At 34.3% G+C, this 13315-nt stretch overlaps 1 protein-coding gene across 1 annotated transcript; it reads right to left on the bottom strand.

Annotated features, from left to right (window-relative positions):
* On the bottom strand, window positions 1-11644 carry LOC144844648 (krev interaction trapped protein 1-like). Its single transcript, XM_078701657.1, has 15 exons — window positions 11580-11644; window positions 8507-9156; window positions 7726-7847; window positions 7037-7234; window positions 6296-6389; window positions 6042-6149; window positions 4833-4931; window positions 4331-4394; window positions 3787-3938; window positions 3486-3602; window positions 3044-3093; window positions 2702-2837; window positions 1953-2129; window positions 1269-1394; window positions 1-1075 (listed from the first exon to the last, which is right to left on the bottom strand). Exons 2-15 carry the CDS (start codon window positions 8699-8701, stop codon window positions 971-973), a joined length of 1743 nt encoding a protein of 580 aa, XP_078557783.1. The 5' UTR covers window positions 8702-9156; window positions 11580-11644; the 3' UTR covers window positions 1-970.
* Between the last annotated feature and the right edge of the window lie 1671 nt (window positions 11645-13315).

Genomic DNA, 13315 nt, shown 5'->3' with positions numbered 1-13315 from the left:
CAAGTATTACGTTTCGTATCACATTTCCGTTTAATATATATGTACAATATTTATATACACAGAGATAAATACACTTTCTATTATTATACAAATTGTATCTTTCATTATATCTCTTTTTGTATTGAAAATGTAATTTACTAAAAAAAAAGATTTAAACAAATCATCATTTGAAAATTACATGATTCATATGTTTAAATGAAATACAACTACTGTAACGTATTGTAGACCATGTAGTAGTTCTTATTTTCATTATAATGTATATTTACTTTAGATTGCCAAAGTGATCCTAAAGAGCATATTTTAATTGAAACATGTTTCATTAGTTATCCACATTTTGCGGATAACTCTTTGTAATTGTCCGTCTCTTGTTTTTTAAATTACTTATCTGCATTTAGTAATTGTTGTGTGGATAACTAACTTGTCAAGTGACGAGTTAATGTCTAGTCTAAATTTAATTCTTAAGAAGAGTACAAGCAACTACACATAACCTAATAGCTGCTAATCAGTAACCTGAACTTTTCGTTGACACATTTGTTCATAGAAATAAAATAAAATTGTTGAATCATAACAAAGTAGAAAACGGTGTTCAATATATGTCTACTGCATCTTACGTTGTCGGTTCTCACTTGTGATGCTCAAGGTTAAGTTTTCTGCTTCGATACGTTGTGTTTATGTTCTTGTGTTGCATATAGTGGGAACCAAGCTTCAGTGGATGCATGTTTCGTGGGAATAAAATAAAAACTGTTTTGGAAAATCCTCCAAAAACCCTAGAAAGCTAAGTTATACCTTTAATCAAACCACTTGAGTGAATGCTAGTAACTGGTCTCTGATTAGAATCAAGTTAAATAATAATAAGAATATTTTGTGTCCGTTCATTCAATGATTTTTGGATAAATCATTATTCATTTATGTATGAAATGTACTATTGCAATTGATTTTCTACAGAAATTTGTCCCTTTTCACAAACTTGTTATTTTCTAAAAGATGTGTGACCTCTGTGAGGGAGATTAGTCGACTGTTCATCCGTTTTAAACCTTCCAGAGAGTTTGTTAGCAAGATTGCAGATTATGGCAGCCTGAAAAATTAATAAGTACATGAAAAATAGGGTATATATTATTATTATTACAAACAAATTGTGTTATTTAGGAGAGAGAAGAAAATATTTATTTTACAAAGTTGATAGAAAGGATAGAGAAATGCAAAATAAGAAAAGACTCATTACAAAACAATAAAGTAATTGGCTTATTCTGGAAGTCAGAGCTTCTCACCTGTTTAGTCTTCACAATGAGTGAATGGCTACCAGAACTATCACGATACTTAAGATGGAATGACTTCATATCAGATGAACAGTTCCATGAGCTGGCTTGCTCATATGGACAACTTGATAGTAAAACCTATTATGAAAAGGTAAAAATTAAATTACATCTCTCAAGTAGGTATATTTTAACCAAATATTGTTTAGTTTGTATATGTACTGTACAAAGTATGTTTTGCAGAGTCTTTACTGGACTGGCCACCAGGCACAAAAAACAATTCACTAATTTTTAGTCCGGATTCAGATGTTCATTTAAAACAAACTGTTTCTATTTAAAGACACATGAATATACAATGCTCGAAATAGACATAGATCTAAACAGATTCACATGCGCAAAGGATGCTTGAGGCAGTGGCATAATGCAGAGGCCTGAGGCCTCTGGTTTAGGAAACCTACATGGCCTTCCAAGTTCCAGTGCTCGAGGCCTCGGGCGTTTTTAGCCTTTCTGGCATATTTTAATGCTTGTTTTTTCTTTTGGGCACTGTTCATGGGCCTCCATAAACTCCGGGGCCACTATAGCTGTTACGCCATTGGCTTCAGGCCTATATAATTGACTCTTGAAACACAGAAAATAGGTGATTTAATAATTTAAAGTGATTGAGGAAAACAAGATAAAAACTTGATATTTTATACAAACCTTGCTGATTGCATTGATGACATGAATCCCTCTACAATTGGTACCTACAAACACTGCAACTGGGGGTCGCTGTGTCCCCCCAGTACGAGATGCACCCATTTGAGCAAATCCAAAGAAGAACGCTGATCCATAGATTACAAATGATCTACATTTTTCAAGGTACATTAATTGAAGTTTCTGCAAAAAAACAATACATTATTAATAAGAATGCCTTGAAATCTTTGATTCATTTTTAGTATTAAGATTTGTTTTGGACACAATGCAATTGAGTTGACCAATCACAAGCGACAGATGATCCATCGCATTATGATTGGTCAAATAACTTGCAGTGCGTACATTCTTGCAGTGTTTAAATTGAAATTTCAACTTTAACTTCATGCAAATGAGATGAATTACAGAAAGTTCAGACCAATCAATAACAATATTCAGCTATTTTAAATAAATAATTTAATTTCAATTATTAAGTGTTTTCTACATTTTCACTTCATTTCATTTCTTTGTTTTATTTTGCATTTTAATTACACTTATTTTCTAGGGTAAAGATGAGATAAACTATTTCAAATAACTTTCAAACTAATTCATTGTGCGCTTACAGGGATATTGGAACATGTTTCATCACTCCCCATCTCAACACATACTTGATGCTTTCTATGTCCAGATGATTTATCTGATCTAGTAAGATGGTCAGTCATAGTAAATCGAAAGCTTCCCAATAAATGTTATTGAACTTGCATTCATTAGACACTCACCATGATATCTCTCACTCCTTTACTTGTAATGTTCTTGTGTTCTGCTGAGATTCTTTGAGCCCAGTTGGCAGTTTTAGTTGATGGGGCCTTAGCTTCTAACTTAACCCCTGGTATAAAATGCCTTAAGTTTATATTGCTGGGGAAAAAGAAATATAAAGGTTTCTTAAATGATAATCATATTGAACTACTGCTTTTGCCTCCCAATGCATTTAACCAGTATTCATGCAAGTAATAATATTATAGAATAAACTTGAACTCTTTCACATATATATAGAATTACTGTATAATAAAATTACATGTGAATTTACAATTTAAACAATCAAGATAGTATTGAGAACTTACTTTAAAAATCCTACTTTGTGTTTCTTTGGATCATGGTCACCGTAAACAATCTGAAATGATAAAAACAAACTTTTAACAGTTTTTATTCCACTCCAGTTTTAAGTACTATGGTTGAGGAGTACTTTGAACCTAGTTTGTACCAATATTACGGTTGTGGTGTGAAGTACTCTTGTCTTAGCTCATCAATCACTCGACTCCTATTAAAGACCACTTTTGGGACCATGGTTTTGTTTTAGTGGTCTTTGGGTAGTGTTGGTCTCTAATTAGAATCCCTCTAATCAATGACCGGCACTAGAAGTTGTCTTTATTTCCTATTTAGAGATAAATTGGAGGGAGCAGCTAAATGGTAGATGATAGATCATCCGGGCCATGGTACAGTGGATGGATTCTTTAAAACCTTTATTTCATTTTAGATATCATTAATCTTACAAGAACACTATACCTGCATGTATATGCCAGCTAATAGTACAGCATCATTGTCAGAACATGGATACATTGCTTTGAGAATATTTAATAAGCATTCATCAAATAACATCTTTATTGCTTGTGGGTCTTTTATCTGTCATAAAAAAAGTAAAAAACTATGTAATTCATGATGTTCTACTGTAACTGTATCTTCCTGAACATGGAACTAAAACAAGCTTTACATTTCTGAGGTGAGTACTTATGATGAGCACTTTTCAAGATCAAGTCACATGACTTTTTAAGTTTCATTCCGTAAGTTCTAAATGTCTTTATCTTACCAATCTTTCATCATTGAGTGTGAGAAGAGCATCTCTTCTTAAGTAGAGGACAGGTCGCTCAGTATCCGGGTTATAATTTGTAAGTTGTCTAACTATTGCATCCCATTGTCGAATGTGAAGAATCGGTTTATGCTCTGGTCTCATTTGAAGATCTGTATCATAAAGATAAATATTAATGTACATATTAGCAATCTTTTACTATTGGTTCAGTACCATTAATTTTATCATGGTTAAAAAACTGAGCCACTGTGCAATACCTTTAGCTTAGTTTACAATCCTATCCTGCAACTGGGTGATAATTATGAAGAATACAAACTGTCTTTTAATTATTATTATTATTTATTTATTTATTGATGGTTTGATTGACTAACTGGTTTACCTGACTGACTAACCAGTTTACCTGACTGACTAACAAGTTTACATAACTGACTAACTGGTTTACATAACTGACTAGTTTACCTGACTTTATACTAACCAGTTAAACTGAATGCCTAAATTTTCTTTTACAAATAAACACATTGTAATTTAAAAAGGTCTAACTTACGTAGACTTTGTGAAGCTATCCATATTGCAAATACATGGTGGCAACCCTTAGGAAGTTCCAATTGCTGAAAAGTTAAGAAAATATAGTTTAAAGATGGTGTAAAATAAGTAACATGTTCATCCAGAACACAGCAACATATACACTGCACACCAACCAACCAACCAACCAATTTACATGTTGTTTACAGAATTTTCCTAAAAGTTTTTAGTGTAAGTTTATATAATAGCTAGCTTTCGTTTTGGACTAGTAGACAACTATATTTGGTCGATTTCAATTTTTTCATTCGGTTACATTCCCAAAACAAAACCTCACTACATACTGTACTGTACCAAACTGCTATTTTTTGTACCCTAACAATTCAGAAAGATGGTGTAAAATAAGTAACATGTTCATCCAGAACACAGGGTAGAGATTTGTTAATACATCTGGTATATGAACAATTACCACACTCCTTCCACTGATTATAGAAGACACTAAATAGTAAAATATGTAAATAACTCACTTTAAGTAATTGAGCAACAGAAGTGTTGCTACCAGCAACAACATCCAAAACAACATGTGAGCCATCTAAGTCCATTAGATGTACATCCACTTTAATTGGCTGTAAAGAAATAAAAACAGAATAACTAATACACATACATTTGACATACACCATTTGTACATTTGACATACACCATTTGTACATTTGACATACACCATTTGTACATTTGACCTACTCTTTCTGTACATTTGACCTACTACCTCTGTAATTTTACCTACTCCTTCTATAAATTTGACCTACTCCCTCTGTACATTTGACCTACTCCCTCTGTACATTTAACTTACTCCCTCTGTACATTTGACCTACTACCTCTGTACATTTGACCTACTACCTCTGTAATTTTACCTACTACCTCTGTACATTTTAACTACTCCTTCTGTAAATTTGACCTACTCTCTCTGTACATTTGACCTACTCTTTCTGTACATTTGACCTACTACCTCTGTACATTTGACCTACTACCTCTGTACATTTGACTTACTCCTTCTGTACATTTGACCTACTACCTCTGTACATTTGACTTACTCCTTCTGTACATTTGACCTACTACCTCTGTACATTTGACCTACCTCTGTAATTTTACCTACTCCTTCTGTAAATTTGACCTACTCCCTCTGTACATTTGACTTACTCCCTCTGTACATTTGACTTACTCCCTCTGTACATTTGACCTACTCTTTCTGTACATTTGACCTACTACCTCTGTACATTTGACCTACTACCTCTGTACATTTGACTTACTCCCTCTGTACATTTGACCTACTACCTCTGTACATTTGACCTACTACCTCTGTACATTTGACCTACTACCTCTGTACATTTGACTTACTCCCTCTGTACATTTGACCTACTACCTCTGTACATTTGACCTACTACCTCTGTACATTTGACCTACTACCTCTGTACATTTGACCTACTACCTATGTACATTTGACCTACTGCCTCTGTACATTCAATATCAAAATATACATTTGACTCACTTAAATAATTATACTGTACAAAGAAGGCAAGCGGGTCTGAAACCCCCTTTTCGAGACATTTACTGTATTAAAAGGAACATAAATAGTGGACTTGACTCTAGTCTCCTCATGTCTGAGGACATGCACACAACGAACTGTAACTTTTGGTCATAGCAAATCAAAAGCTCCTATAAATTTGTATGTAACTTACCGGCTTTCTCATTGCTTCTTTAAGCACTTTGATTGTTCCTTCCCAATCGTTCATCTTTGAATCCTCGCACTGGCGTAATGCTGTTCTATTTTCATTATTTACTGCAGTCTGTAAACAAACAAAATTCTTTTCTACACTAATTTTTCAAATTTATCATAATGTTTCCAGTGAGTGAAATACACATTGGGATTTGTAAAAAGTGTGTTGGTAACAAATCTACAAGGCTGCCATTATATTTCTGTTAGTCAACATACCAAATCAATATCTTTATGTGCAACAAGCACCTTGACAATATCGGTGAAACCTTTGTCAGCTGCAAAATGTAGAGGAGTTGATCCATCTTCATTCCTTTAAAAAGAGAAAATGTCATAAAATTTTGTGGAATATACAATCTTGATGCCTGCAGCCAAAAGGCTTGAAAGAACACCTGATTTTGCTGAGATAGAGACTACCTTTTTTACTTTGTATAGTGGTGGCATTTTATGATAGAAAAAAAAACAGATTTCTATTTCAGTAATCTTGTTTCAAAATGGGAATACATCATCAAAAGGAAAAATATTATCACAAAGAATACAAAATAAAGGCAGAATTTTGCAATTCTAAAGTCTTTTGTTTTGTTTTTATATATTTAGGCAAATTGCCAAGGATAATCATAAGCGAATTCATTCTGTTTCATTCACATTCACAAGACAAGACAAACATACAGTACACAAAAGATGCTGTACATACAAAGTCTTATTAGAAGTCTTTGGAAGTGGAGTTGTAAATCGTTAAATTAGAAAAAATCCTGAAATATGACAAGACTTGAACCCAGGACCCTTGGAATGGTAGCCAAGCATCATAACCACCAAGCCACAACTCCACTCTACTTTTGATGAACTAAGCTTTTGAGAATAATGAATTATACACGCTATAACAAATTATCTACCACCAAAATTTTAAATTTCTGACAATAGTAGGCCCTAATAATAGATACGGTAATAGCAGTAACTTACTCTACATTCGGGGATGCTTTGCCAAAATGCAAAAGTGCTTTAACTGCCTCAGTATTGCCATAGAACACAGCATAATGGATAGGTGCCCATGAGTGTTGGTTCGGCTGATCAGCATAGTATCCCATTGAAATAATCTGTTTTATAGCTTCTACATTCCCTTCAAAGGCTGCGCTGTGAAGTGGAAACTCATCCACCCAACTGGAAGTAAAATTGACAGATTTAATGTTTACAGATTGAGTTCTGGAACCAGACTTTGAATACCAAAGATATCAAATTATTTCCTTATGTAAAATAAAACGTAGTACTATCCAAAATTGAGCGAGTTGACTGTACAATGGTATACAGTACATATACTGTAGAGAAAAGACAAACACATACAGTATGAGACCAATACAGCCATGCATGTTGCCGTATGTATCCTACTACACTGACAGCCTATCAACATTTACTCTCATAGTCTCATGTCTTGAGTGTGATGATATGGGTGGCTGCCATGGACAGAGTATCTGTCTTTTGTAAGATTCACTCACCTTTATTTTCATTTCAGTATATTACAACAGTATTGTTACAAATCATTTTAATAAAAAAAACTCTTTCTTTACAACCAGAAATTGCTGTTGATATTTCTTTTCTTACAGTATTTCATATAGCAGTAACTGTAAATGTAGATACATGAATAAATAACCTACTTCCTAGATGGCAAGTCTGGAATGTCCAGCCTGGGAGGAGTAATTGCTTTGTAGTCTGGAATTCCCATACCAAAGAATGGATTCAATACAACTCCATCAACACTTATAAAATCATTCACTCTCTGTAAAAAATTTAAAATATATTTAAAATATACTAGGACCTACAGTATATAAATTCACTGCAATATCTACTATAATAATCGCCCTATCTTTTTCTGTCTAGCTTTATTCAGAAACTAGTCACGGTCTTCAAAAAGAAAGAACAATTTTTTAGGTCAAAGGTAAAATCTAAACAATTGCTTAGATCGATCAAGCGGAAACTTGGGGAAAATAATCCTGATGATAAGTATGAATCCGATATCGAGGAGGGTGCCATCCAAGGTCATGCGATATAAACTTTAAAAATTGCACCGATTGAGCTGAAACTTGGGAAAAGTCTTTAAAGGTGGTGGGTAGGTGCAGTTCGGTATATAAGAAAAACAAGTTTCGTTTGTTAGGTCGTCAAGGTAAAATCTAAAAAATATTTAAATTGCTCTGATCGAGCTGAAACTTCCATAGGGTGACCTACAAAGTAGGCATGTTATAAAACAAATAATGAATGTTTTATATTCGTGAAATGGTACAAATAACTTCAAAAAAGCTGAAAATGTGTTATATTTTCACCTCATAAAATTATTTTTACTATTTCACTTTATAAACATTCAATATTTATATACTGTACAACATTGGACTATACAATAAAGTACTATTCACTACTGATTTATAAACTAAAAAAACTTACAGTGTCTTCAACAGGTAAGTCTGTTTCAAGTTGAAAGAACTCGTTTATAACCAAGTTGTCAACAAGATCCAACAGTTCCATTTTCTTGAGGGCATCTGCCGGAGTGTATGTACTTCCTTGCGGAACCCTTGACACGAACGCTGGATTTGTCACATTGTTCTGCAGGCGTTCGTGAACTGAACGTGGTCTGTGCATTTTTAACAATTTCTTCTCTAAAATATTGCTTCAACAACTTCTGTGGTATTTACTGGATACATACAAAGTGTTCCAAGTTTACATTAAGAAGTTAATGCTTCATCAAATTTAAAAAAATGTAATTTCTCACTATTTTCTCAAGCGCTCTAAAAATGTCTTTGCTTTGAACTGTCTTAGTTCAGCATGTAGTTTATTCACTGTATAATCCTAATGGTTTATTACAGTATCAAATCTGCCTTTTTATGCCTACTGTTGGTGTTTGGCCTCGAGTCAATGATCCTTTACAATTAACACACAATGATGGGCGAAATTAATACATTTACAAAGTTGGCCTCTGTTTACACTTGTGTTCCAGTTTTTTCCACATGACCAAGCAATGGGTGTGTCCAATCTTCTGGCAGGAAATTTCAATCGAAGTTGAGAAGGGTAATTGGTTATTGACCGCGGCGAGTTATCTGCAAGAGAACGTAGCATATTAGGGTACACTAATGATTATTATTTTTAACTAAAAGTGCATTGTGTGTGTTTGTAGGAGAATAACCTGTGACTCACACCCTATTGGGCTGAATTGCGCACCGCTTTGGACTTTTATCTTCCTTTGCCTGTAGTACAGCTGCCACCAAACAGTGGTAATTCATCTGTCCACAGCTGCGAGAGACAGAACACCTCCGGCAACCCTCAGATGGCCTGGGTTTGTACACACAAGCCAATCATAACAAAATATTGTCCCTATTTCTGATAGTTTTAATACTAAATATTTAGGTCCTGGGTTTTAAAAGTTAATTGGAAAAAAAAATGTCTAGCATATTCTATTCCATTTACTGCCACGTGTTACTGTAAAAATGTTAAATAAGCAAATACCTAGTAATCTTAATTCATAATTTTACAAAAGAAATGAAAGTAATGTTTGTATTGAAGAGTGTCTCCTTTAGTTAAATTCCAAATAAAGCCACAAACCTAGAAAATGAAACGCACCATGCATTCAGGCAGTTTCAGCAACGCCCATATTTGTATAACCAATTTGAAAAGAATAATTTGAATAGGTTTCACTGAATAGGTATTATTACTAAGTATTAAATTTAACCTTCAGACTGCATACTGAGCTTATAGGAGTTTAACTGATGTTGACACTGACACAGGTGAGCTAGGGGTTAAAGCCAATAAAGCTATGTTTTTTGACCCACTACATTTTATGTAAAAATAAATACTATATGGACCTATTTTCCTCTTTAAACTGTTAAAAATGGGGCAAATCAATTCTAATAAATTAAGCGGCCCGCTATATAAATACCAGAATGCATCGCGTGCGGATTGATATTTTCATATTGTGATTTGAAGCACCCAGTTTTGATAGATCGTGAAAGAGTAAACAAATAATTAAAAAAAACCAAAAGAACATTTAAGCGAAAACACCAGATCTTCCCCAATTTGTATACAGTCTGCTAAAAAGGGAAATCTAATCTACAGTAATCTAGGAACTGCTTAGACGAATGCGAATGCGTTGATCCACCGGCTAAATCAAGAAAAAATTCAGCGCAGCCTTGGCTTTCTCCGATTAAGCAAATTGTGTCAAAATTGGCTCCATTATGCATGTAAAGTATAGGAGGAACAAAATACTTTTAACATTTTCTTATACTGTATTTCAAAAAATGTAATTCAATTGAATATTTGACGGTGAATTATGGATGTGCAAAACGTACAGAGCTACTTGCTGCAAAGAATAATTATGTTCGCATGCTACTAGTAGTATAATAAATTGATTGATTTTGGAACGAAACATCCCATTATTTCTACGTCTTTAATTAACAATTGCAATTGTAATATTTTTTAAATAATAAAGGAAACTATCACATATAAAAAAAATGATGAACGAGTCTGAAATTTGATAATAAACGTTTAGCAGCACAGTTTGTGTATCAACGACAAACGGCTACTACTTTACTAATAATAATATTTATTCGGCAAAAGTTCTTAAAAGTACGTTTTACAATTCATCTTGCCAGGAGCAAGTAATAGGCATGAGCCCAAACAGAAAACTGCTCTTACTCCATTATTACTTAATAAAATACAAAAATAACAAAACTAAGTTGTACAAATTAAGTAAAAACAAAACAAAGTTATAAAGAGACACCAATTAAAAATAAGCTGCATTGAATAAACAATATAAACAATTATACAACTTAATATTTTGAGATCAAATGTTTGGTGAGTTGGGCTTTAAAGTCTGAAATTGTAGCACATTTCATTGGGAAGTTGCTCCCATAATCTAGGGAAAATAACAAACGATGAATTTAAAAATGTATTGGTCTTAGCCTTCCAATGTAATAACCGCCCTTCACACCTCTCACTTGACCTCACAAACTCATTAAAGGATGAGGAACATAGGCCATGCATTATTTTAAAACCTAATGTGAGTCTATACACTTTAAATATATCTTCAATACTTAAAATATTTAGGGTCTTTAACCTATATAAATATGAAGTGTCCCAATTTCCTTCTTTTCTGAACATAATTATTCTAGTGGCCTTTCTCTGAACCCTTTCAAGTCTATACATATGAGATATTTCAGTAGGTGCCCACATACAACAACAGTAAGTCATAACAGGTTTGGAAATCTGACCACTAAAATATAAATGTTTAGTTAGGCATAGAAAAACGTTGCATTTAAAAACAATTCCCCAATTTCCAGGCATTCATAAGCTCAGGTTTGCCGTTAATAGATCGCAATTAGCGTTAGCCTAGCGTTTACGATGGGTGGAGTACCCAAGTTTTGCTTTTTATTAATTGATTGAACAAATAAATTCTACACAGATTTGAAAATGTAATAATTATTAGGGCATACAATATAATATGGAATAAAAATATTAAGATTCTTACACTTAAATTAAGCTCCATCTTCTTGAATAATTAGGCTGTATTTTTACACAGCGTTTTCTCGCTCTCCTCAGTCTCTCAAAAACAAAACATTACTATTTTTATAGAGGGCAGTGTGCAGTAAACAGTTGCAGAGCCATATGGCTCTGAACAGTTGCAGAGCTAGCCATAATAAATTATATAGGATTCCATATGACTCTGAACAGTTGAATTAATCAAAGATAGTGTAGTACAACACTATCTTTGAATAAATTACCTCATGAAAACTTACCCCAGTCTAGATTAGCGAGCAACAAACCACTCAATCAAATCTGGGAGTAGTTGTCTTTGACCTTGATATAGTGTAGTTTTGTCTGGGAAGGCTATAAATGACAACTGAAAATAGTGTCTTATATTTAATCGCATTATAATTTGCAACATTTAGGTAGGGTCCGGGCCGACTTGAATAGGTAGGGAGTGGATGGACGGGTTCGAAGGTGCGAATAAACCCGGCCCCCTTCAAGTGCCCTTCAAACTATAATGCCAAGGGTAGGCTTATCTCCAATCCTTCTTCTTCTTCTTTCGGGTACTTAAGGATCAAAACAAGCAGGGTTTGTGCTTGTGCGGGGTCTTTGATATTTAGTCTCTTTTATCAGGTGATATGTTTTTTAAGTGTTCCTTTAATGCTTGCTTGAAAGATTCACTTTCTTCAATGTTCTGTATATTTGGAGGTAGTTCGTTCCAGTCCCTAGTTGTTCTCGTCACATATGAGAACTTGTAAGTATCAGTGCGTGTTTGGTGTTGGATAATGATTTGCTGGTTGAAGATCGATGGGTTTGCCTTTGAGCCGGCGCCAGATAAGAATGGAGTGGCAGAGCCAGATGGCCCCCCATGGCTTTATGTAAAGTAACAAGACGTGATGTTTTTCGCCTTAAGGAAAGTGGTTCCCAATTCAGATCTTTCATTAGTTCTGTTACACTCTGTTGCCAGTCATAGTTGTTATGGACCATTCTGGCTGCTCGCTGTTGAATTTTACCAATTTTTTGTATGAGTTCAGTGGTGAAGGGGTCCCAAACCCCAGAACAATATTCCAATGTTGGCCTTACCAGTGCAGTGTATGCAGTTGCTTTAGTGTCCTTATTACAGAAACTTAGGTTTCGGCGAACAAAACCGAGAGTTTTATTGGCTGTGCTAACTATTCTGTTAATGTGTATGTTCCATTTCAGATTGTGAGCAATGTCAACACCTAAATAGGTGTGGGTGTGAGTCTCTTGCAAGATCGAATTTCCAAGTCTGTATTGTTCGGTGATTGGGTTTTTTGATGCCGCAATTCTGAGGAGATAGCATTTGTTTACATTGAATGACATCTGCCATTTTATCTGCCATATTGACAGAGTGTCGAGATCTTGCTGTAATAATTTTAAATTTTGGTTTTAATTGTGTTATACAAGACGCAGTCGTCCGCGAATAAACGGGTGGTACAGTTTATTCCATTTGGTAGGTCGTTTATATAGACGAAGAATAAGAGCGGGCCTAAGACCGTCCCTTGTGGTACTCCAGACAAAACATTGGCCCATTTGGAGTGCTCGCCGCCTACAATTACTCGCTGTGATCGGTTTGTAAGAAATGTAGAAATCCAATGATTAAGTTTGCCGCAGATCCCATAATGTGATAATTTAAGACGTAAACGCTGATGTGGTACTACATCAAACGCCTTTGAGAAGTCCATCACAACAACATCGGTCTGGTGTTTGCTATTT

The sequence above is a fragment of the Antedon bifida genome, chromosome 1 (assembly GCF_963402885.1).
Source record: "Antedon bifida chromosome 1, ecAntBifi1.1, whole genome shotgun sequence".
NCBI classification, from domain to species: Eukaryota; Metazoa; Echinodermata; class Crinoidea; order Comatulida; family Antedonidae; genus Antedon; species Antedon bifida.
Note: the sequence above shows the minus strand (reverse complement) of the source record. Positions and strands in the feature narration are given on the sequence as shown.

Coding starts and splice junctions, on each gene's coding strand:
- LOC144844648 (XM_078701657.1), bottom strand. CDS start 8,701: ATGCACAGACCACGTTCAGTTCACGAACGCCTGCAGAACAATGTGACA. Junction 4,932..6,041: donor AAGAAGCAATGAGAAAGCCG/GTAAGTTACATA, acceptor ATTTCTTTACAG/CCAATTAAAGTGGATGTACA. Junction 3,094..3,485: donor TAGCTGGCATATACATGCAG/GTATAGTGTTCT, acceptor TTATCATTTCAG/ATTGTTTACGGTGACCATGA.